We start from the raw sequence: 26162 nt of genomic DNA on the forward strand, positions 1-26162 counted from the left end.
CTTTTGTTATTGTTGCTTACTTTCCCCTTCTTTCAGATTTTTTTTAAACAGTGCAATTTTCCCTTTTAATTTATAAATCTTGGTTTTATTTGCTGTTTTCCCACACCTTAGCAAACACCACATTTAGACCATCGCAAGGGGCAACACTGTTAGGGTCCCGATGGGAAGGTGCTTACCTTGTGCAGTGTCTACTCAGAGGTAAATCCCATTGAGTTCGATGGGGATGACTTCCCAAATTAACACATTTACTCACTAGTTCTCTGTCTTACTTATAGGCGCAGAGCAATCCTATGCATCCCTGCTCAGCACCCTGAAAAGTGTTTTACTATGGAAGCATGACGGTGCTCTTAAACATGCAAATAACAGTGTCAATCTCTATAATCTGTTATGTTTTAATTTTGAGAATCCAGTTCTCATTCTGGTCAGTAATCGAAAATCGTGAGATATATTTAAAGGTGGAATGAAAGAGAAGAATTTCTCATGATTTAGCTGCCTTCATATCTGTTTGGGAAGGAAACGAACAAAAAAAATCAAAGGTTGTATTCAATGTTACTCCTGCTTGGAGTAAACCTACTGAAATTAATAGACATGACTCAGGTCCTTCAATTTCAGCGGGTCTACTCTGAATGGAACTTAGTTGAACAAAACCGCAGTGCATTTACCTGGAAGAGTAAACCATACTGGCTACAATGGGTTTACTTCTAAATATATCAGGCTGCAGGTTTTATTCTAAGGTGAGGCTGGAGAGGGGGCTGTTATTGCAGGACATCATTCAGAAGGGAGTCCCGTGCATGTCAATGGGAGTTGCTGCTAAATAATTTTGTGGATGCAGACTTCATAGAAAGCGTTGGTGTGTTTATTTCCCAGCCATCTCTCCCCTTCTCATTTCTCTCCACTTTCTGTAAGAAAACTGAGATGAGTGTGTGGAGGGAAAACCCTACATTATTTTTTTAAAGCAAAAACATGCTTTGAAATGAAATGAATAAATCCAAATTAATTATGGCCAGTCAGTCTGTACAAGGTTGCTTTAAAAAGAAAAAATTAAAACGGTGGGGTTTAGCCAACTAAGTTCTATGTAGACCTGTTGAAATTTATGGACCTAAATTGGTTGTGTCCATGAATTTCAATGGACCAACTCTGAGTAGGACTAACATTTGATATAGCCCCATGGGTTTTCTTCCCAGAATCCAAATCCATTGAAAGGCACTTTTCTGCTGCAATCCTAAACACTCTTTCTTGGTGTGTTGAACTCAGTGGGCACAATTTCTGAGAAAATGGTGTTTATAATAATAATAATAATAATAATATTTTATTTGTTAGTTGCCTATCTGTCTGAGCTAACGGACACTCTAGGCGACTTACAGCAATGCAAAATACAATATATAAATCAATATACAATTTAGGGTTGCAAGAGGCTCCCCTGCCCCATCATTACAAAGGGAGAGCACCCTGTTGGAACTCAGTGGAGCTATATTCCTGGTTTAGACATGGATATAGAAAAAATTGACACTTAAAAAAAAACAACCCACATTTCTCTATACACAGTTGGAGCCTACAAGGCTTTGATCCCTTGGGGCTTCCAACCCTGCTTCGTAGGACACTTTTACACCAGGATCCACGTGTGAACATGGGTTGTGTCACCTAGGGCCCATTGACTCTACAGTCAGTTTAAGGGTCACCTGGATTTAGGTGTCAGGACCGCTGAACGCAGTTGGGCTTTATTCTGAGTAGACAACTGACCTATACACACTACCTTAGCAGCAGTATATATGTGTTTGAATTTTGTGGGATTTACTTTGGAGTAAATGGGACTAGAACCAGGCTGTGGGGGTTATATGTATGAGTGATGGTTTTTTAAAAATGTCCTTAAGATCAGCCAGAAATGCCCAAGGATAAGGATGGAATTCTATGCCTGTTGTACTGGAAAGAAGCCCCATTGAAACCAGTGGAGGGTACTTCTGAGTAAATATACCTTGGGTCCGGGTTGCATGTGGGCAGAATGACTGAAGATTATTGCTGGGAAAGTCAGAAGCTTGGGAGGGTCCGGTTTTATCTCATGTTGTTAATTACTTAATAAATATAGGGGTTGGAAATACAGAAACAATTACCCTGAAATTTAAAAAAGTTTTAAGGAGGAATCCTGACTTCTGAAGAATTTGGAAAGCTTGCTGATTATTTTGTGATGTTCTGGTTTGTCCAAAAAAGGACATTTACCCAATTGTGGATTTTGACAATTTCCCTGGATGTTTTAGCATAAGATACTTTAATACTAGGATATTTTGCATAAACTTATTTTTAATGCAACTAATGCTAAGGGTTCGATTTTAGAGCAAATAATTATTTCTCTAAACTTAAAGGTATTAAGGTGTGTCATTATTTTTTTTGTGAAGGTATAAAGCTGCAATCCTATGCAGGCTTGGATTTGGGAGTAAAGTCCAGTGGAATTCGAAGAGTTGCAGCCCTGGCCTATGCCTGTTTATTCTGAGGTAAGTGCTGCTGTGTTCAATGGAGCTTCCTCCCAAGTAAGCGCCTTGAGGACTGGAACCTTAACTTTGAATAAACATACTTAGGGATTGCACTACATTTCACACTAAAAGAGAACTCAGGTTCTGGAGGATTATTTTGGTCCTTTCAGAGAATAAGGAATTCACATGATAATTTGTTCCTAACCTGGGATAACTTTGCTGGGATTTCCTTTAGAACCTCCAAATCTAAGATTCCACAATCTGCTGTTTATTTTATCTGGAAAGAAACTGTCCCAGAGATTGGATCAACAACCACCCACCAATATGCAAGGCTTATGGCCTGTTTATTGGTGGTAAGCCCCATTGTGTTTACTGGGGGCTTACTCCCAGGCAAGTATGCATAGGATTGCAGCCTCCTATGTTCCAAGCGCTGGCAGAATCCATCTGAAGATGACATTCTGCAGGCGGTTCCAAATTGTTTTATTTATTACAGGCTGAAATCCCCCCCTTTTGTTAGAGGGGGTGGGAGAGAAACCCACCATTTGGCACGAACTGAATACTCTGCATTGTGTTCTGATATATGGCTATAGTTCCAAAGAGACAGCCCCAGTTGTTCACCTTCCTCTGGGTTGTAAACTAAGCCCTACTCAGGAGTAGACCTATTGACATGAATGAACCTAAGTTAGTCATGCTTATTACTTTCAATGGGTCTTCTCTGAGTAGGGCTGGCGTTGAATGCCTCCCCCTTGTTTTCATCTTTGTGACCTCTCTTTATACATATTTTAAAATATTAACTTTTAAACATTGAGTTAACTGTCAGTTTTCTTGTTGCCTCACTGCATCCTCTGTTATCAAATGTGTCTAAGGTTTTAGAGACGAGGGAAGCGCTTTGTGTGTGTGTGTGATTTTCCAGCAAATTGAGGGTATTTTTAAAGACTTGGCATTTTTACTCCAAAGTAACACCCCCCCCCTTCCTCTTCCATATCCCATTAAAACAGACACTGTGGGGACTTCTGGGATTCTTTGAGGGGGGGTTGCCTTGTGGCCTGTAAGTACAGTATATATGTACATGTGTATATATACACCTTTACCATGTTTATTTACTCCGGTGTCATATCTCATTCAAAGGAAATAGACTGGCTTCTCGATCATAACCATGCTAGTTTTGGGATGAGTAGGAAAGCTGAGAAACAACTCTTGCCTGTGGATTTGGTGATGGAAATATATAATTAACTTTTTTGCAAGTTTTCTAAACCCCAAAATGAACAGGTTGCTAACCCATCCCCACAATAACACACACAACTAGGTGGGGGTGACCTCTCCTGCAAGCATGTTTCTCAGTCCCCCTCTTTCATTCAGGTGAGGGGGGCTCCTTCCTATCCTCCCTCCCTAGCTCCTGATTTCCCCATTGCAATAGGGCTCATAGGCAGTTAGGGGAATGATAATGGCCCTGGAAGTACCCCTATGGAGGAGGAATTGCAAATTCCACAGGAGGAAGCAACCAAAGGGCTCAGTCAATAATATTTGTATCTTTGTACAGTTCTAGCTGCCATGTAAATCATATATAACAAATTTTCAGACCAGAGAATGGCTCCACCGTTTTCATTTGAGCAATGAAAACTAGGTTACATGTTTATTTACTTCCAAGTAAGTCCCATGCGTGAGTAAATAGCGTTTATTTTCCAGGTAAACATATTATTTTGGAACAGGCTGGAAATGTTAAGAGCATACGTCTATATTTGTTTTTAATCTGTGGGACTAAATGAAATACGTGTACACATGTGTAATGGATGTGCGTGTGTGTATTTCAAGGTTTTAACACCAAACATTTCTGCTCCCCCAAAGAAAGAATAAAATAAACCAGTGCCATCAAATGTAAATTGGATTGTCTGAAAATGAAATGCATTTGTTTATTTTTTGAGGCAGGGAAGGATTGACTATTTTGAACACCAGAGATATTTCAATTTTCTTCTTCAACTCCCTTTTCCATTTCTGCTTTGTTTGAACAGTTTGGGCCCAAGAAGGTTTTACTTCTTTTCTTTTTTTTAAATCCTCCCACCCTAAACCCTAAACTGCTTCCCCAAATTGATCAAAATCTACTTTGTTCTGCCCTCCCCAAAGTCCAAATTGCTGCTCCATATTAATCAAATCTGCTTAAAAATTAATTATTGGATCTCTCTCTGGTGTGTGTTTTAAAATCCTGATATAGGTCTGAGGCAGGTGGGGTGAGGCTTTTTTTGTTCTGTTTTGGCGGGAGGGGAATATGACCTTGACTCTTTAAGTGCTCTGTAGCTTTGAACTCCACCTAAAAGTTGTAGAGATGACCCACCCATCCCCCAAAAGGAGGGGGGAACACCTCTTCCCCCCTTTCTTCCTTTCAGTCTCAGAAGGGGGGCCATGCTGAAAAGTTCATTTGGCCCTGGGGACTTCAGTTTTTAACAGCCCACTTCTGTGCTCTGCTTGTCTACTCAGAAATAGATGTCTTGGAGTTTGGCAAGGATTACACTGGGATAAGTATGTAAAGGATTGCAGAGCCCCAAAAATCATTGGGGAAATCACTGCTCACCATCTTTGCTCTGAGCAACCCTCAGAAGTTTTTTTCCCCAGAGCTAATGAGTGGTTTGTCGGTTTTTCTTTCTTAAATATTTTCTGACTGATTAGATAGATGCAAGCTTCTTGAGTTCCACAGAGCTCCTCTTTAGGAAAACTGTTGCTTGTTGGATTGTGAGGGCTCCTTTTCCCCCTTTCAAAAGACTTAACAAGAGAGGCAGCACGTTTTATTTATTTATTTAAATTTATATCCTGCCCTTCCTCCCAGAAGGAGCCCAGGGCAATAAACGAATGACAGAACACTTAAAACATTTACAGAACACCTGAAAACAAAACTTCTTTTTATAAAAATCTTAAAAACATCTTTTTAACACTTGGTATGGGATTTGAGAGACAAAGAGTTGTAGCTAATTATGCCCTACTCAGAGTAAGCCCATTGAAGTTTACATGCCAGTGTTTATCACATCCATTAATTTTAATGGGCCTTCTCCGATGTTGGATACAGACTAGAAACAAAGCAGAAATTAGGGAGTAATGGATTTGGAGAGAGATGGGTTTTTAGTACTGTTGTTGATGTCATCCTAACAGAATACAGACCCTGCCTCCAAAGAGCTTACAGTTTTAAATTTGACTACTTGAGAAACAACAGAGGGGTATACAGTGAGACCTCCATGTGATTTATTTCAGTTGCACATACTTAATCCTGATTACAGGCTCTCTTACAGGAAGGCACTGGGGATTAGGGGACTCTTCCAAAGGTTTCACATAAAAGCAGAGTTGTAGCGGTCCAGGGTCTCAGGGGGCCTTAGACCCTTTACTTTTTTGGGAGCAGGGTCCCAATGTCTCCAACATCCTACAAGCCAATCAGCATGAAAGGGGAATGTGTGAGCCACTGCGGAGAGTCTTCTAACATGCTTCCTGTCCTTTCCTGCTGATTGGAGCCAATCAGAGTGAAAAGAGGTGAGTCAGCCACTGAGAAGACTCTTCTCAGTAGCTAACACATTCCCCTTTCATGCTTATTGGCTCCTAGGGACATCTGTTGTCGTGGGAGAAGTTACATATAGGAAGAATTGAGGAGTGAAGATGATGACAGGGAGCAAGAGAGTGAGCAAGGGGGCTTGGCTGTGAGGGGACCCGGCATGACTGTCATGAAGGGACCCTGCACTTCTGAATTTGTCACTACACTACAGTTCTGCATAAAAGGTAGGTTTTGAGAAAGTATTTGAAGGAGGTAAGAAAGATGGGTTGTTATTATTATTAGCAATAATATTGATGGTGAAGACAACCCGCTATCCCAAGACCTTTAAGAATCTAAGATGTTTATAAGTTGTAAATATTTTAAATAATTAATTTTACTACATGTGTATCCCACCTTTCCTCCAACGAGCTCAAGATTGTGTACATGGCTCTCCCCCTCCCCATTCTGTCCTTACAACAACCCTGTGAGGTAGGCTAGGCTGAGAGACAGTGACTGGCTCAAGGTCACCTAAAGATCTTCATGGCTGAGTGGGAATTTGAACCCAGGTCTCCCAAGGGCCTAGTCCAGCTCCCCGGCAACAGAAATCTACCCTTAGGTGAGATTGTCTTAGGAGCTGGATGGGGGTGGGTGGGTTGGCTCTGCCAAATGGGCAAAGGTGACTGACATCGGGAGTTGATATTGTGGACTCAAGTCCACTAAGGCTTATGCCATGACAAATCTGTTAGTTTTTAAGATGCTGCCAAGACTCAGGGGTGTGGGAAAGGGTCATAGCTCAGTGGTAGAACAGCTGCTTTGCATGCAGAAGGTCCCAGGTGCAATCCCCAGCATTTCCAGGTAGGGCTGGGAGAGACCCCTGCCTGAAACCCCAGAGAGCTACTGTCAGTTTGTGTAGACAAGTACTGACCTTGATGGACCATTTGGTGTTGAATTGCAAACCTTCCAGAATCTGTGACCTTCTGAATGCAAATCAGTTCCAGCTAGGATATACAACCAGTTTTGACATGTGGATGTTAGCCTCTTAAACTCAAGGAAGTTAAGCCCTTTAGGGTTGATAGTAGCATAACTGCATTACATTCAGCGTACCCAGTGCTTACATCACTATTTTTGCTTGGGTTCATTGGCTGTTTGGTTGCTGACACTTCAAAATGTTTTTGTTTTTAAATTAGATGTGGTTCTGTATGCCCACACAGTTGACTGAATGAGATGGATAGGGTTTGGACAAGAAAAGGGGAGTTAGTCGTTTGTGTGTTTCTTGCAATATGAAATTATGGAATTCACCATGATGCTGTGATGGCCACCACCTTAGGTAGAGTGTGTGTGTAATAATAATAACACGGCTTAGGACCACAATACCTGATGGAGTGCCTCTCCTGACATGAACCCACCCGTACACTACGCTCAACATCTAAGACCCTCCTCCGGGTACCTACTCGGAGGGAAGGTGGGAGGATGGCAACAAGGGAGAGGGCCTTCTCAGTGGTGGCCCCCAAATTATGGAATGATTTCTCTGATGACGTGCGCCTGGCACCAACACTGTTATCTTTTCGGCGCCAGGTCAAGACTTTCCTCTTCTCCCAGACATTTTAGCATGTGTTTTTAAATTTTTAAATTTTTAAAAATTGTATTTTTAAATTGGTTTTTGTGTTTTAAAATTTGTATATTTGTTTTTAATTGCTGTAAACTGCCCAGAGAGCTTTGGCTATGGGGCGGTATATAAATGCAATCAATCAATCAATCAATAATATTTGAAAGAGGGCTGCATAGGGAGAAGTAGTAGCCTTTTGATGCAGATTGTGATTATCCCCATTATATTGATGGAGGCACTGAGGAGGCAGCTGCTTGCCCGATGTTGCATTTTGAAGGCTGTGTACACATGTATGTGTAGTCCTGCTTAGGGGCTTCCCATAGATTTCTGGTTGGTCACTGTGGGAACAGGATGCTGGACTAGATGAGCCTTTGGCCTGATTCAGCAGGGCTACGTTTAAGCTCTTATGCGTTGGAGGCAGTATGTCTTTGAAGGCCGGTTGCTGGGGTGTCACAAGTGGGGAGGGTGCTGTTGTGCTCAGGTCCTGCTTTGCAGGCTTTACTTTGGGGCATCTGGTTGGCCACTGCAGGAACAGGATGCTGGACTAGATGGGCTTTTGGGTCTGATCCAGCTCTTTTTATGTCCTGTTATCAGCTTGCCCAGGCCCTTAGATCTGGAGGAGTCAGTGCCCCATAGCTGAACGCTCTTCTCTCTGGAACTACAACAGGTGCCAACATTGTAGTCTGCTGCTGTAATTTTGTTGTTGATTTAAAAAAAAATCTATTTGACATATTTTCATTTTTGCTGGCTTGTTGTTTTAAATAATATTGTAACCTGCCTTGGGATTGTTTGATGACGGGCAGGTTAATTATTGCTCTAAAGTTACAGTTTCTGAGCTCTTTGAAAAATAAGTGTGCCACTCGGTAGTGTAGTGGCAAATCCAGAAGTGCAGGGTCCCTCCTTCATGCCATGGCCCCTCACAGCCATGCCCCCTCGCTTGCTTGCTTTCTGTCATCACCTCTGCACTCCTCAGTCCTTCCTTAGAAGCCAATCAGCTACTGAGAAGAGTCTGCTCAGTGGCTCTCTTACCTCCTTTCACTCTGATTGGCTTCAATCAGCGGGAAAGGACAAGGAAACAAGTTAGAAACTTTTCTCAGTGACTAACGCTCCCCTTCCATACTGATTGGCTTGTATGATGCTGGAGTCATAGGGACCCTGCTGGGACCCTGCTCCCAAAAATGTAAGGGGACTAAGACACACACACCCCCGAGACCCTGGAGACTACACCCCTGGTGCCACTTTTGAAAATCTATGAGCAGATCGTGGGTATGATGAAGCAGAGACTTGTGTGAACTGGAGGAAGGCAGAAGTGAGATAGGCCAAGCCAGGGAGCTTGTACCTTCAGCTCCCAGTCAGCTGGAGAGGAGAACTGTCACTCTACATTTTACCTCCTTTATTTATTTTTTAGTATTTTAATATTTGTAAACCACCTTGGGTGCCTTGTCAGAAAGGTAGTTTATCAATGCAATATGTAAACGTTGCGATTTTAGGTTCTTTTTAACTGTTTTTAATTATGTATTTCAAAACTGTTGTAACCTGCCCTGGGACCTTTGGGAAAGGATGGGTAAAATATATTTAAATAATAACAACAATGATAAATAACAGAAGTAGCAATACTAATAGAAAAGCTAGGAAAGGGACAGAAAAGTGGGCAAGTGAAATAAATAATAATAAATTTTATTTATTGGTCGCCTATCTGTCCAGGTTAGTGGACACTCTAGGCGACTTACAATGGTAAAACAATTCATAGTATACAGCATAATAAACCAATAACATAATCATAATCAGTTTAGAACAATTCCAGTTAAAATCACATAAAAATCAATCGTCCCCCATTCCATAGGCCCGCCTGAACAGCCAGGTCTTTAAGGCTTTGCGAAAACCTGTCAGGGAGGGAGCATGTCGGAGATCGAGAGGAAGGGAATTCCAGAGGGTGGGGGCCACGATCGAGAATGCCCTGTCTCTGGTCTGCACCAATGACCCAAGCTGGAGCATCTTTCCGAAGAAGGAAGATGAGAACCTAGAGCTTCTTGGTGACAAGACAACTAATGGCGGTGGGTTAGAACTGTATAATATTATGAACTGCTTGGACAAATGGACAGACTTTTTTCATCCTCTCTCATCATCATCATCATCATCATCATCATCATCCTGCTGCCAGGACTTAGGCTCACGTAGTGGAAATCATGAGCAGTCAATTCAGGATTGACAAAAAGGGAAGCATTTGTTCACTCAACTCATAATTAACTGATTGGGATTCACATGCACAGGACTCCTTGCCTAAAACCCTGGACCACAAACTGAGGTTTTCAAACTTTGCATTAGACAAATTAATGGAGGAGGAGGGGGGAGGATAGATAACTATGAAAGCTGAATGGAGCTTCCAGACTTAAAGGCCTGATTCTGGAGATGAAGGGGGTTGGACTTTGCCCTTCACGCCCGGCTTGTGAGCTTCCCAGAGACATCTACTGGAAAACAGGATGCTGGACTACAGAGGCCCTTAGTGTGGCCCAGCCAGCGGTTTCAGTGTCTTTCACTGCTGCACACCACCGACTCTGTTGCAGAGATTAGAAGCAGCACCTGTTGGATTGCTGCCTGCTGTGCTGCCATTTTTTTTTTAAAGGCACAGTAGCTTCTTGCCTGTGGCAGCAGTAGAGGTGATGAGCCCTAGGAACACAGGAAGGAGCCTTATCCCGAGTCAAACCATTGGTCCATCCAGCTCAGCGTTGTCACTGGCAGCTGCTTTCCAGGGTTTCAGGCAGGGAGCCTTTCCTCATCCCTGCCTGCAGATGCCGTGATTTGAACCAGGGACCTTCTGCTTGCGGAGCAGGTGCTCTGTCACTGAGCTATGCCCCTTCTCTCTTGCTCGTGTGGGGATCCCCTCTTTGTGATAGGTTGTGCACTGCCTGTTTCCTCCCAAAATATCTGATCCTTGTGTAACTAGACGTGTGTGTGTGTGTGTGTGTGTGTGTGTGATGGTGGAGAGGACTTGTGCTCAAAAGCCGAAAGGCCTGCTATCTCTTTAGCCTTTTAGTCAGTGTTATTAGCTGATGCCCTGAGCATGTTATCTGCCTGATTGTGCACTCCAGATGTACTATAATTTAAACCATGAAGTGCCTCTCTGACCCCCCCCTTCCCTTTCTGAAAGCGGGATCCAAACATTAAGAAGGGGGTTGACGGCAGGCGGGGGGGGGGGTAGAGAGAAGAGAGATGGTGTTGTCTCAGCTTGGCTCCAGGGTACTCTGAGGGGAAAGGGGGGGGAAGGGAGGCAGAGACCGTTTTTGGGAAAGGGGACCTCAGGTTGAGGGAGAGTGAGAGGGGAATATAAAGAGAAGGGAGGGGGAATTTGTTTGGAAGATCCTAAGTAAGAAAATAGTTGGAACTCCTGAAGACTGACAGCAGCAACGTCAGCAGAGGAGAGGGAGGGAATGCAGGAGGGAGGGCCGTCAAGTCTCCAAACTGGCTCTCTCTCTTTCTTTTTATTTAATGGAACATTTTAAAGAGGCGATCTGAAAGGTACAAAGCGAAATCTATGGGCATAGACCAGCTTGAAAGGAGCCATCTTTCCATCTGGGATCCCCTCTCCTGAGTGTCCTTTTAAAAAAAACAACACCATTTTTGAAGGATCTAGAACCAGAACTGGACTCTGTTGTCATTTTGTTTTTATTTATTTATTTTTTGCAAAGGATTTGGGAAAAGGGTGATTTTTGTTTGTTTGTTTACAAGGATGCTGAGCCCCCTTGGATGCTTTTGATGAAGCAACAACAGCGAAATTTCATCAGACTGCTCCTCGTTCCAGCCTCAGGCGATTACTGTGAGTCAATAGTGTCTCTTCCCCCCCAAAACACCCACCCACAAAGTAAAGACCCCCAGTTATGTTAAAAGGGGTGTGCAGATGGAGAGGAAAGGGGCAGATCTAAGGAAGCGTTTAGCACCTTTCCAGCTTTTGCCTGCTAGACCCTGTGGAGCAGAAATGGGGTAGGGGAAGAGAATGAGAGGAAGGACCAACCTGAAACTACAGGAATGAATTCTCCACTACCAGTAGAAAAACAGGGAGGGGAGACCTGACAGGTTGTGTCCAGATCAGCGCTATGTGCAGTTGCTGGGTAGCACTTCAGCCAACCTCTGGTGTGTTGCATGTACGTCCACTTTGTTTCAAGCTTATGCATATTCCTTCTTTAAAACGTGGAGCCATCACCTGCTTCATTTTTTCCCACTTCCATCATCCATCTCAAGCTAATCACAGGGGCCTGGTGCTTGCTATGCGTGATACCCAAAGCGAAGCGTTTCAACTGTTGTCATCTCTTGGGCAGCAGGGAGGCGAGGGCGAGGGCGAGGGCGAGAGATTTCTTGTTTCTGCAAAAGCTGATTTACTCCACTTAAATCAAAAGGCCTTAATTGCCAAGGTTTGGGGAGGGAGGGGAAATCTTTTGGGGAACATTTTGAGAGAAAAGAAAATGGAGGGTGTGAAGGCGGTTATTATTATTATTATTATTATTATTATTATTATAGAAAGGGGTATTTATTATTTAGAGCATTGAAACATATTTTGTGTGTGTGTTTTCCTTCTAAAACTGCTGCTATCCAGTATTTGTAATGATTCTGGGGGGAAATCACACACTCCCTAGTTTCAAATATTATGAACACACACAAACTTGATGGCTCCCTGCAGCAAAAAACTTTTTTTAAATTTAGGGTAAGCAAGATTAATTTTTCAAAATATTTTTTCTGTCACTCTTTAGACACCCCTCTTTGTTTATTTTTCAAAATGACTTGGTCATTATGAGTTGATGCCTTGCAGAACAAAACCTTTAAGCTTCTTTACTCAGAAGTAAAGTCCTTTGAGTTCAATGAGTAAAAAGCCCTCTGAGTTAGCCTGACTGCCTAACAGGATTCACAGCACAAGATTATCTATTAGATAATTATACTCTTCAGCTTTGTACAACAATAACACAAAGCACAGAGCTAATATCATGTCTGTGATACACATAGATATTACACACACCTTAAATATGTTAATCAACACTTTGAAAGGCTTTTTCCCAATGAGATCCACAAATTTTATCAAAGGAGTTAAAAGGCTTGCAGCTTTCTGCAACAAATAGAGATGTTGCAGGTATAAACTCCCACTTAAAAGCAAAACAGAGAAAGTATTCTGAAAATAACTTTTTTAAAGGATCAGTTCGATTTGCTAATAGAAAATTGTGTGTGTGTAGTTTATCCTTCAAAACTTTGTACCTCCCACTAACTACTAATGATGAAATCGACATGCAGATTAGTCAATATCGCTGCCTTTGTGTGGTGAAGGTGGATTTGTAAGAATAGCATAATACTTTAAAACATTAATGCTGCTAATGATAAAAGGTCTTGGGAGTGGCGCGTGCGTAGAAATGGGGTGTTCCCTCGCCCTCACCTTTGAACTTCAGACAACTCGTTTGACCCCGCTGGATGTAAACAAAAGCACCTACACCTTTGGAGAGGGTTTGTTTTAGAAGTGTTTTTTTATTCTGCGTGGTCAGGTATATACAGGAGAAGGTGGAAAGAAGGGGAAGATGGCGCAGGTAGAAGTTTCCCCAGGAATTTAAAAGTGTGTGTTCTCATGGAAGAGACAGGATCCAGCCTCCGATCCTAAATTGTGCTTTAAACTTGGGGAGTTAAGGCACCATAGATTGCAACAGAGGCTGCAAGGAAAATGGATTTAAGAAACGTGACTCGCTGCAAGGCGCAAAGTTGCAAAGCCACAAGTACAATTGGGGAAGGGTTTAGGCAGCTTAGATTGCTAATATTCGGTGTAGGGGTCGATCCCCACGTGGTGGTACTAAGTCGAAAACTAGATCCTAAAAAGAAAACCCTGGCCATCCTTGATTAGGTTGTGGGAGCCGCCTGAGTTCAGTGGCACTTATTCCCTGATCCAGCTTTATCATTAATGTTAAGAGTTGCAATCTTGAATGCATTCTTGTTACCATCATAAAATGATTAGTTGCGGTAATCTCAAGGACGCCATCCTTAATATCAATGATTATAACTTTCCCTAGACCCCCCTTTTTTGGGGGGGGAAGTCCTCTGATCATTTCTCTAATGTTTGCGTTTGAAACAGCTTGTGTGTGAGAGGTGCAGGGTCACCCTTATTTTACAGACGGGTAAACTGAGGCTGAGGAATTGCAGAAGTCAGTGATGGCCAACTAACTTTTCTTGTGTGACAGCTGGAATTCTTCCTCTGGAGCAAATTATTCAGAAGTAAATCCATGGGATTTACTCCCGAGTTGGCATTACACGGCCAACCTTCTGCAAGTTAGCCTTCCATGAAATCTGTAAAATTATCTGAGAATTAGATTCTCTGACCGTTGCAGAGTTGGGAAGTGTTTTTTTCCTCTGCTACTAAGTGTTATTATTAACAATAAATAACTTCCTAATTCCAGGTGGCCTTTGCCAGATATGGGAAGCCAAGCTGAATATTTTCTTCTTAAAATAATAGTGATCCTTTAAATATATATATTTAATTTTGTCATCTTCCTAGATCTTTTTTAGAAACTGTGTGCTTTCACTGTTAAGTGTCACACCCGCAACCCCAGCACCTTACACCCCCATCCTGTAAAGTTTACTTGGATATAAGAGAACCTTAATCTCACCTACACTTTGATCCTATATATGTCCTGCTCTGCTAAACTCAAATAGACCTTATTCCTGGATTAAGGATACGTTGGATTGCAGTTTAACAGACTGATCCTATGGATGTCTACTCAGCAGTAAGTCCGACTGACTTTAATGGGGCTTACTCACAGGTGAGTGTATGTGTATGGGATTGCTGCAAGCCTATGCATATGCTTACATGTGACAGCGAGCCAGACTGAACTCAATGGGACTTCCTTCTGAGTAGGCCTGATTGCACTGTAAGTGTCTAAATAAAAGTTACCTCTGGGTGCCGTTTTACAAGCTTGTTATATTTCCTCTTTTTAAAAAAAAGAAGCTATTGAAATTGCTTAGATAAATCGATCCCTTTAACTAATGTTTTTTAAATAAATAAATGCAGAATTCTTCTTGTCTGTGCAAATGCCAGTGCATGCCTATAAAAATTCTACATATATATATATAAGAAAATAAAAAACAGAGGACTGGACAAACGGCACCACTGCTTTTTAAAGGCAGTATTTCTTAAAAAAAGGTCAGGGGTAGTGTAGTAGAGAACAGGTTTCTTACCTTTTAAACAAAAAGTCATTTTTAAAGAAGGCCAGTGATTGTGGCAGCGGCTGGCTACCCCAAGGGACCATTTAGACAGCACCTTTCCTATTCAGAACACCTTTTTAATTCGAAATTGGTTTGGTCCAGGCAGACACCAAGAGTGTCCTTACCCCATCCAAAACAGGCCTACCGGGGAGTGAAACATCCTTCTGCGGAAGTGAAGTGCTGTTTCCTCAGGAAACTGAGTATGAGACCAGTCTCTTTGCAGTCTGCACGGGTTCCTCAAGTAGGCACGCTGAGGATTTCATTGCTTCAAAATGAGTGCCATTAAAATTGGTGGGTCTCTTAACAGTCAAGCAGGTGAGCGAGGAAAGGCCCTGTTGAGAGCTCGATCCTTTGCAACTAAGTCATAATTTCAAGGAAAGTTTGCACAGAGTTGCGGATTTTACTCTCTTGTGAAGCAGCTAGATAGGATAACAAGTGATACTATATATTTTAAAAAGTGTATTAGGGACCATCCAGCAGAATTTTCAAGTCACCAGGGGCATATCAATGCCTCCTGTTGATAGCGCTTGGAAGTGCCTACCAGTGGCTGGATCGCGCCTCAAATCTATAGTCAAAATAATTTTGGGTGCTCCTAAGAACACGTGATGAGCAAGGTTATCGCAGCGCCCTCGGCGTCCATGTGACGCTTTACATTTTCATAAACCCAGTAAGGATTCTGCAGGGTGTTGCAGGTCAGGCGCATGCAACCTGATTTTGACTAGGCTTATTGCTGATGCTGTTTTACTGTTATAACTCCTTTAGTCCCAAAATTCAAGTGATAATCCTAAGCATTCAATTAAGTTTTAAAAAACACAGCACTTCCCTCTCTCTCCTGCTCCCCGCTTCTGTAGGCTTTATTCCCAAGTAGATAGGTTGGGCTGCGGAGTCTGTCTCGCACAAGCTTATGGATGCTTACTCGGAAGGTGAGCCCCGCTGTGTTCAAAAGGAGCTTTCTTCCAGGTAAATGGGAACATCAGAAGAGCCCTGCTGGATCAGGCCAGTGGTCCAGCATCCTGTTCTCACATTGGCCAAGAAGACTTCTCAATAGGGCCTGAGCGCAAAAGCGCTCTCCGCTCCTGTCGTTCCCAGCCACTGATATTCACAAGCTGGCTGCTTCTGACAGTGGAAGTAGAAAATATCCTTCAGGGTTAGGACCCACTGATAGCATGGAAAGGGTATGGTAAGCCTCCCTTTAAAAAATTTGTATGGAGGAGAGGGATTTGGGCATCAGCACCACCGTTCCTCTGTCATTGCATAGCTGGCGCTTAAGGTAGGATCCCCCCCCCTTAAAACTGTTGAAATATGGGGGTGTGGCTGACTTTGCTCAGTGTTTATAAATAAGGAAGGAGAAAGAAGTTTTTTTTTTTTTTAAGTAGACTGAGGTGAGGGTGAACTTGTAATGCCAGAAAAACGACACCAAGGGCATATGGCTGGCAACCGTGGGATTTATTTCATGGAGGGCAAAGGCGAAAGAGTCGTCAGAGAGAGAGAGAGAGAGACACACACACACACACGGAGAGGGGCACGCTGCAGGCCTTTCGGATGGGGGCGTGGAGACCTCCACCAGCAGACGTATCGATGCAAGGCTCGGGTTGGCGCGGGCCTAGAACCCAAATATGGTCCTCTTCGGCTGAAAGCCCCAAATGCGAGCTTGCAAGAAGGTAAAATGTGAGCTGAGGACGGGTGCCGCTGCTTGCTAAATGGATGTTAGGGGCTGCTATCATCAGCTCTTACCACTATGAATCCTCATCCTGGTCAATTGACTAGTCTTCTTCCTGTCTGGATCCCAAAGATTCGGGACTGCTTGCTAAACTTTCTGTGTCCGTGTGTTTTAAATTATAGTTCACTTAAACAGTTGCATTGATTTCCGACTAACTCGCTGCAATCCATATGCGCAGTTACTTCCGAAACAGGCAGGCAGAGGATGGATTGAGCTGCCTGACCGTGGTAGGCGTATTTAATCAGAAGTAAGTCCCTCTGACTACAAAATTAGGTGTGGCCCTCTGCCCAATATGTTAAGAACTTTTTGAATGACCCAAATACACACAAACCATCTGCTTCCCCCAAGTTTGATAAAAAATTTCTCCTGAGGAAACGCCCCAGGGATCGTTTATGTTTGCATGCAATTTAAATGATGTTTTTTGGTTGTGGAGTGGATGCATATGTACATAGCATTTAAAACATGTTTTTAAAAGGGGGGAGAGAAATCTTCTTTATTTACTCTGGAGTGAGTTGCTCTAAAATCAGCTGGGCTTCAAGGTGTTCAGTTTACACGGGAGGCCTGAATCACAGGCCAATCTGACACATTAGGAAGCTTCCAGATTGCACCACCGCAATGAGTGACACATGAGAGCTCCCCCCCAGCTTCATTTAGTAGCAAGAGCCACCTTGATTACAGTGGGGCTGCCCTTCTAACAAGACTGTGAGTGGCAGTCAGCTGGCAACTCCCTTTCTCGGGACCAGGGTGGGAGACTTGAAAAGAAGACCCTGCAAGCAAATTAAAATTAAAATCATCAGGAAGGTCTAGACTCTTTTCAAAAAGGATCTGGAGGGCAGACCGTTGCAAATGATTCATCCCAAATGATGCAGACTTTGTACATTTCTATCCATATCCATTGAGTTTGATGGTTCTTATGCTGGCAGTTGCGGACAAGGAAGGGGCTGGATTGTGCAGCTGTGGCAAGCTGAGCAGGCCCTAGCCAGCTGGGGAGGACTAGCCTCAGAGGGAGGCAACAGTAAACCCCCTCTGAATACCGCTTGCTATGAAAACCCTATTCATAGGGTAGCCATAAGTCAGGATCAACTTGAAGGCAGTCCATAAATGCCCAGGTAAAACTGTGTGTGAGATTGCAGCCTAAGGGTACTGTTGTTTTTTTAAGGGCATTCCTATACATATCTACTCAGAAGTAATTTTCACTGAGTTCAGTGGGACTTATTCATAGGTAAGCGTTTGTAGGATTGCACTCTTGAAACACTTGGGACCTGTTGGCATGACCCTGTTCGAGTTTATTCTGAAGTAAGTCCCGCTTTGTTCAGTGGGGCTTAGTCCTAGGTAAAACAGACACAGGGTTGTACCCAAGATAGTAAAGATGTTAAATTTATAATAACAATAATAATAATAATAATAATTTGCAATTCAAGCACGCACATGAGGGATGAAGTCACAAACAAAATCCTATGTGCTCCATTATGCACAGCGTCGCCCCAGACTCTGAGGGGTTACCACTCTGAAATTTCAGTCCCACTGAGGTCAGTGTAACTTGCTTCCAAACAAAGAAATCCTGTGCCTGTTTCTTCATACGTAAAACCTATAGTGTTCAGTGGGGCTTACTGCAAGGAAAGTATGTGGAGGAGGAGTCTTTGTATGTTAGGATTAGCAAAGGTTACTCGAGGTGTGTGTGTTGAATCCTTATAAAAATGGATCCTAAGCATACTTTCCCCAATTTTTAAGTTTTAAGATTTCGGTGGCTTTTCAAACTCTTACTCAGAGACCTAAGTTTCATGTTTTGTCTAAGGAGGTCCCGCTGGGATTGTGTGATCTTTCATTTCCACATAGGAAATGTATTTAGAGGGCTAGAGTAGCCCTCCCAGAGACATCCTTCAAAGTGAGGTACGGATAGTAAGTCAGGTGTGAATCAATTAGACGTAACATCAGAGTACATTTAGGGTGCCAGTTTCTAGGGGGTAAGCTGAGTTGTGGGATTTGCCTCTAGGTAAAGCATGTCTAGGATTGCATTTTGAGGAGGATTGGGGTTGTAAGCATAATTTGTTGCAAGTTCCATTACAATCATTTTAATAACCTTTTCCAAAATACTTGTTGCTTGCATAGTTTACATTTCCATCTGTGGTATATAGTGACTAAGCAGAATCAGGCCCTAAGCATACTTGGAATACAGAGTTTTTAGGGTGATTTATAAGCAGCTTTGAATATCTGTTAGAAAGGAAGAGGTATAAATGATGAAAGTAATAAATTTAAATAACACTAAATACCAGTCCATTGATTCCAGTGGCTTTTTAAACTAGTAACTTACTCAGAGATCACCCTGTACCACCCTAAATACCAGTAACAACTCAGGTTGCAATTCTAACATCTGTCACTAAGCCCCATTGAATTCAACAGGTATTACTTCTGAGTAGACTTGGTTAGGATTCTGCAGTGTGTGGTCCTAACCATGTGTACTCAGAAGTAACTCCTGTTGAATTCAGTGGGGCTTGCTGTCTGGTAAGTGGGGTTAGAATTGCAACCTCAGTCCAATTTAAATAATGTTGGAGTTGAGCATGATTTGAAGGATTAGATCTGAGATCATAGTGATTCTTCCACCCTATCCCCAAGCGAGTTCCTATTAAACTCAGCAGGAGTTACTTCCAAGTAAAGGTTGTACAGCATCGGGGCTACATTGATGGTGATGTTGAGGAATAGAAACAACCAATCTGTGTGTAAATTTCTACCGGTTCCTTTCCAGGCTTAACTTTACATTATACATTTCACTGTTAGATTTTTTTGGGTATCCCACCACCCTACCTCCCCACCTCCAATCTGCTTAGTAAAACTTGGAAAAAAGCTGCAGCCATGTCTGCCTGCCCTCTGTATTATCTTTATTGCTTTTTTCCCAGTGACTGTCCGAGTTAGGAGAAGGCAAACCCTTTTATCTTAACTAAAGCTCACCATTAGGATGTTTACACAGAACATCTTTTTGTCTGTTTTTAGTATTACCAAAGTTTAAAAATGGACTCCAGATAAGGAGTTTGGGCAAGGAGGGGGCAATATTGCAGTCCCCTCCACCTTTCCAGGGCCAGGCTCAATCTAATAAAATAATTTAATGAAGGAGAACATTTGCACATCTTTCTGCTTGTTGCGGGCAAGGAAAAATGCCCCTCAGTCTTCATATCAAATGGGATTGGCTCCTAGGGCTGGTTCTTAAGTATGTTTTACTTGGAAGTCAGTCTCACAAAGTTCAAAGGGGCTTGCTCCCAAGTAAGCTCATATAGGACTGAAGTTGAAGGATTTCTAGGATGTGAGTTGCCTTGGTATCCCAAAAGATAATTAAAGGGAACAGTGTGTAAAAATATTTTTTATTAGGATTAAGACAGAATTGTGGCTTGCTTGTGTTTGTGTGGAACTCTAAAGGTTTGTAAAGCAGATAGAGGGGGTAGCCCTTGAAGATGTATTTTCAACTGGTGGGGAGTTTTAGTTAATGCTTCACATAGGTTCAAATTTCCATTGATCCCAGTGTGGAATTTGGAGCAAGGGGCTTGTGAATAGCAAGGGAAAGCAGTTGCAACTGATCTAGAACCCATTTGCTAAAAAATAGAGAGTGAAGGATGCAACCTGATCCAGTGCAGGTTTACTTGAAAGTAAAGCCCCTTAAGTTCAATGGGACTTCCAAGGCAGTGCATAGTTGTGCAGCCCTTAAGGAACATGGGTTTAAGGTTAGAAGGTTGCAGTCTTATTAGTCATATTGCAGTAGGAAAAGACATTGTTAAAGAGATCTGGTAATTGCCTACCCAAACACAAAAATTATTATTTACTTATTATGAGAAACCTTTCCCGAGAAAATTAGAAATAGGTAACATCTGGTTAATAAAAAGTAAAGGAAAACTAAAAATGTAATGCCATTAGATATTGAAGCATGAAATGGGGCAATTAAGTCTTAAAGTATTTTGAAAGGGTTGTGATCCTAGATACCCTTTACTATCTGCATTTTTTAAAAGTTGAAAATAAAAGTTTAAAGTGAACAAGATTTTTTGTGGTACAAGGAATGAGCTGGGGATTTCTTCTGAAGGGCAGAAAGGTTCTCTTTGTCAAAAGAGGATGATAATTTTATAAAATTAAATCTTCCAGTGGCAGAAAATAATCACATATTTTCATAGTCAGCAAAAAAATATTTTTTAAACTCTGTACGTGTCAGAAGAGGTAGAGAAAACTCCCATTCCTTTCTGTCATTCAAAACCATTTACTTGGGAGTAAATCCCATTGATCTCAAGGCAAGTTACTTCCAAGTAAGCTTATATACCCTTACTTTAGGATTAAGCCTCACTAAACCTGCAGCCTGCTCCTGTGCATGTTTTACTCAGTAGAGAGTGCCACTTAATTTAGTGGGGCTCACAAGTTCAAATAAAAATCACTGTGAATTTCACTGAATTCAATGGAATTTATTTCTAAATCAGTGTGCATATGTTTGCAGCATCAGTGGGTTAAGTTCTGAATAAAAATTCATAGTATCATGCTCCAAATGTATTAAGGGAGTAAGTCTCAGTGAATAGAGTAAGCATGCATAGGGTTCTGTTATATGTGTGAGGAAAAATCATGTTCACACCTAATTTCTAAGGCTGCAGTGCTAATGCACTCGGTTTCATTACTCTTGAGTAAGCATGCATTGGGATCTAGCTGCATTCAAAGTACTTAAGCCCAGAATTTATAACAGGCCCCAGTTTAAGACCCCTCCCCCGCTTTAGTGGGAACAGCTGCAGGCCAGCTTAACTAGTCTTTCTGGGCTAACTGTGGTTTGGAAAAAAGTTTTTCCTTCCTGCTTCTCCTCTGCAGACCCTAACTTGAATATTACCCTTGTGTGTTAATTCATAGCTGGCCCTGTTTTCTGTTTATTCCCCGTAACCCTACATAAATAAATAAATAAATAAATAAATAAATGAAATAATGCAGGAGATTACCATTTCTGAATTATGCTCTTGTTAAGTTAGAAGACATCTGTGTCTGTGACCCCAGTTTGGTGGCTGTGTGTGCGGGAGATGCTTTTTAAAATGTCCTTCACAGCCAAGGAACAATTTGGATGCTTCCCTGGGAAGTGAAGAGAGAGAGGGGGGGAGTTTAAAACTGCCGTGCTTTTATAACGCAGGATAATTAGTAATGTAGTAACAAATTCAGAAGTGCAGGGGCCCTTTGTGTTAGTCACAGCCACGCCTCCCCTCCCCTTTTTTGCTGTTGGGTTGAGAATGAGATCCTTGTTAATGCCTTCTCCCACAACAACAGACGTCCCTAGGAGCTAATAAGCATGAAAGGGGAGAGTGTTAGCTACTGAGAAGAGTCTTCTCAGTGGCTGGCTCACCTACTTTGATTGGCTTCAATCACAGGAAAGGACAAGGAAGCATGTTAGAAGACTCTTCTCAGTGGCTAACATGCTCCCCATTCATGCTGATTGGCTTTTGCATCTGGCAAAGCAGGTCTTGTAGGTTTGATATTGTTACCAAAGCCTGTTTGCCCAGAAACAAACATGGGACAAAATAACTGGGCCATTGGGCAACAATGCTTCTCTCAGATCACTTTAAACTCTTTTAAAAAATCATCAGCTCCAGTTGAGGTAAACTTAAATCACAGTAAGCACAAGCAGATATGTTAGTCTGTTAGAAAAAATCCAACAGCTACAGTAGGGTAATAGTTTCTTTTGCAGACCAATCAAAATGTTGCAAAAAACTAGGCTAGCTTTTGAGCTCTTCAGAACTCTGTTCTTCAGCTGAAATTGAAAGCTGGTTCGCTATTTTGTGAAATTATTTTGAACATTCCTGATAAAGGTATTGCCTTACTATGGGTTTTGGATTTGAGATAATTATAATTCTCAGCATGACTTTAACAGCATGATCCTTTGCACATTTACTCAGAAGTAAATCTCATGGAGTCCAGTGGGACTCTTTACCTAGTATGTCTGCTTAGGATTGTCATGGTAGTCTCTCAGAAACCAATAGAACAAGTTATTTACAATGAACTAAAATCTGGTTGCTTCCTTCAGTGAGATTTAGCAAGCAGTATTAACTGGCTGGCAACTATTGCCTGACTTCAGATATGGAAAGGGACAAGGGCATCTGTAGGAAAAATGGAAGGCTTGGTAAAAGTTGGGAAAAATAGTTTTTTTGTTGGCTCAGTTTGCTGCCCGGTTAACTGCAGCATTATCTATGGACATAACCTGCGAAACCTGTACATCTCTATGCTGGTGAAAACCTTCACATTGTAATGCTCACAGATTGAATTGTTAAAGGCACAAGAGCAGGCTAAGCCTTTTTAAAATCTGTATTTACTGGTCAGTTGGCAAACATAGTGTAAGAGAGGTCCAAAATGAGGAGAGGGCCATAGTCTTATCTCTTCTACGGTCCTCAGGACAACCATTTGTATTAGGTGCATATGGGCTCCCTTAAAGAAATCACTGAAGTTGTAAAATAAATAAATAAATCCCAGTCTGAAAATACACCTTCATAATAAGTTCAATGATAGAATCCATATCATGTCTTTAAGGGGAGGAGTAGAGAAAGAGATATTAGAAGATTAATACACATCAGATCTGCTTTTCTCAAACCACAGAACATTATTATTATTATTATTATGGATCACATTGATATTTCACCTACAAGGAGCTCAAGGTGGTATACAAATATTGTTTTCCCCCTCACTGTTTCATTCTCACGAAAACACTGTAGGTTAGGCTGAGAAACAGTGGCTGGCCCAAGGTCACCCAGTGAGCTCCATGGCCGACTGGGGGTTTGAATCCTGGTCTCCCAGGTCCTTGTCCGATGCTCTAATCACTGCACCACACTGGCTCCCTACCATATAAATATCCCCACAGATGCTTTCCACCAAGGTTTTGGAAAACAGCTATGCTCAGCCCACATGCATTGATAAAGTAAACGGAGGAAGACTCCTGGGATTCTGAAATTTGAATGAGGCATCTGCAGAGTAAAGGTGCATCTCTAAAAAAAATTACTTAAAAAATGAATAGATCAACACAACATTTTGTGCTACGTACAATTGATTTTTGGGGAGGAAGAGGCATCGTTCTACAGACACAGGCTTTTGGTCTCTTGAATGTCCAAAGTGTTTTGGGGGGGGGTGAAATCTGAAGGGCCGCTGTGAAAGGTGTTGCAGGGACTTGGTAAAACACACACAGATTACAGGTTGTGTGTTGGCTTGTTCTGGGGCCTGTGGCTTATATCCATGACAGAGTCTAGCCACTTCTGTTCCATGAGGTTAGATAGAGCGAGTTCCCGCCTGGCATGAAACCAAAATGTATTTGGATACAATGTGAACCAAACCTTGTATATGTGTGTGTCTGTGTGTTGACTGTTGAGGGTGTGTGGGTGAATGATGTCATTTTCTTTGGAAGCATATCACAGTTTTTAATACCTCGGTCCCCCATCCCACAAACCAGCACATCCCCCCCCCAGTTTTTACCTAAGATTCTCATAACATTATTCCACATTAGATGGAACTCCCATTGATTTAAATGGGACTGGGCTCCTCTCTGTGTGTGTGAGATGTTTAGTATCTCTCCGCCTGCCATGCATTAACACACATGGCTGTGTTCCTGCTGGAGAGCCTTGAGGTTCTTCCAGTGGAGGCTGGTCTATTAGGGCAAATGGGGCACTCCCCCACCAATTCCCATCAGCCCTCAGCCAGCCCACACTTGCCTTCCTGTTTCCGCCCCACCACTCCCAATGGACACCAGCTACCACTGAGCCCAAAAAGTAGGTGGCGCCAGAGCCAATGACAGGCAGAGCCAACTAATTCTAGTTTTGTTCCCATCCTCCTTGTTGACTTCTACAAGGAAAAGTCAGGACGAAGCTGACAGGCAGCGCCCACCCCCTGGGCTGGTCATAGATAGGCAGGCAGGTGGGTGCTGGCCGAGGGAAGATTGAGGTTAGTGGGGCAATGCCCCACTTGCCCTAATGGACCAGCCTCCACTGGTGCGTTGTACAGTAGGCTCAACTCGATATTAAGCAACTGTGAAGCCTGACAGATTTGGAGTGTTGGGTAAAATCAGAGTATGCTCCAGAGTCCTTTGCAACAATTAGGGAGTGCATGGCAGGAACAAAAGAAACTGCCGTGTACTTGGTCTGTCTAGCCCAGTATTGTGTTCACCAGCCCCAGCCAACGTGGCCAGTGGGCGGGGATGATGGGAGCTGTAGTCCAGCAACCTCTGGTAGGCCACGGTGTACCCATCCCTGGTTTACCCTGAGTGACAGTGACTCTTGAGGGGTTCAGGTGTGTATCCCAGGTGTACCTGGAGATGCCTACCTGGACCGTTTGCATGTACTAGTTAAGTTGACATGGAATGGGTTGGTTTGCTTGCTTTATTTATGACTGAATTTATATCCCACACTTTCTCCATAGGAGCCCAGGGTGGCAAACATGCCAGTTATTATTATTTTAGTATTGTTTCAGGGTTGCCAGGGACAGGTCTTTCAGCCATCACATGCCTGGGTAAATAGGTGTTTTTTAAATTTCTCCTAAAAGTTAAAAATGAGGGGGACTGATGGCACCTCACTAGGGAGGGCGTTTCACAAACGGGGAGCCATCATTGAGATTTATTACATTTCTTTCTTGTCGGGACCAAGTGGGATTAGAGGCAAATGGGATGGTCCATATATGGGAGTTAGGACCAGGAGCCTGAGGGCCAAAGGTAGGCAAGCAGAGAAGGGGATGGGGTGGAGAGAGGCAAGGCGAGCCAAGGAAGGAAAAAACAGTTTATCAGTTTATCAGCCGAACAGTTTACCGGGCCACCAGAAGCGCATGTGTGAGTTGAATATGTGACCTGTGGACCATGGGTTCACCACCTCTGCTTTAACCCCATTTCCTTACAGAGAAGTTGCTCAGACTGGGGCAACCCAAGCCAGAAACAGTGGCTCTTAAGGGCAGCTCTTGGCCCTTTGGCTGACCAAGCCATAGCATGCAACTCAGTGGGCAGAGCATTTGCTTTGCACATGGAAGATCCCAGGTTCAATCTCTGGCATCCCCAGGTAGGGTTAGGAACGTCCCTTGTCTGAAACCTGGGCTGCCAGTCAGTGTAGACAATACTGAGCTGGATGGACCCATGGTGTGACTCGGTTTAAAAAGCTTCCTATGAACCTGGGTGTTATCTCTGCCCACGTAAAGGGTTGGTGATGCCCCACAGCAGAGAACAGTCTGGATGCTCTTTCTTTCCTTGAACTGCCATTGTAGTAAGATGCCTGAGCCTTGCTGGCAGAGTCTTGGGTTTGAGACCCCTGCCGCTTTTCCTTACTTTACACGCAAAAAATACTAAATCATAAAGAAAACCATTCACAGTTTTTTTAAAAAGGTATCTTTAAAATTAATACCCATGAGTTCTTGTGTCCAGTGTTAGTCCTACTTAGATTAAATTAATAAACTAGAATAACTTCGGTCAATTAATTCACCTCATTTTTAAAAAAAAAACTTTAAAAGCATTAAGAGAGCATAAAAACAACTTAGTGACTGCAATCTGCAGAAACTAACGGAAATAAAACCGTGCTTGCTGCCTGTGGGACTTACACTGTTAGCGATGAATGGTGTGGAGAAAGTGGACAGGCCTCTCTCACAATAGTAGCACTCAGTAGGGTCATCCAATGAAGCTGAACG

The 26162-nt window shown here is 42.6% G+C and overlaps 1 protein-coding gene across 12 annotated transcripts in view; it reads left to right on the forward strand.

Annotated features, from left to right (window-relative positions):
- TBX4 (T-box transcription factor 4) overlaps positions 1-26162 on the forward strand; it is a 117568-nt gene that overhangs the window by 23453 nt on the left and 67953 nt on the right. For 10 of the 12 annotated variants that reach the window (XM_061604970.1, XM_061604969.1, XM_061604974.1 and 7 more), the window contains one exon: positions 2391-2486. In XM_061604970.1, coding sequence (XP_061460954.1) covers positions 2469-2486 — 18 coding nt within the window. In that variant the 5' untranslated portion in view covers positions 2391-2468. Of the gene's footprint in view, positions 1-2390; positions 2487-11305; positions 11394-26162 lie in introns of all 12 variants that reach the window. The other 2 variants (XM_061604980.1, XM_061604981.1) reach the window with 2 other exon arrangements.

The sequence above is a fragment of the Rhineura floridana genome, chromosome 21 (assembly GCF_030035675.1).
Source record: "Rhineura floridana isolate rRhiFlo1 chromosome 21, rRhiFlo1.hap2, whole genome shotgun sequence".
In the NCBI taxonomy this organism is placed as follows: domain Eukaryota; kingdom Metazoa; phylum Chordata; class Lepidosauria; order Squamata; family Rhineuridae; genus Rhineura; species Rhineura floridana.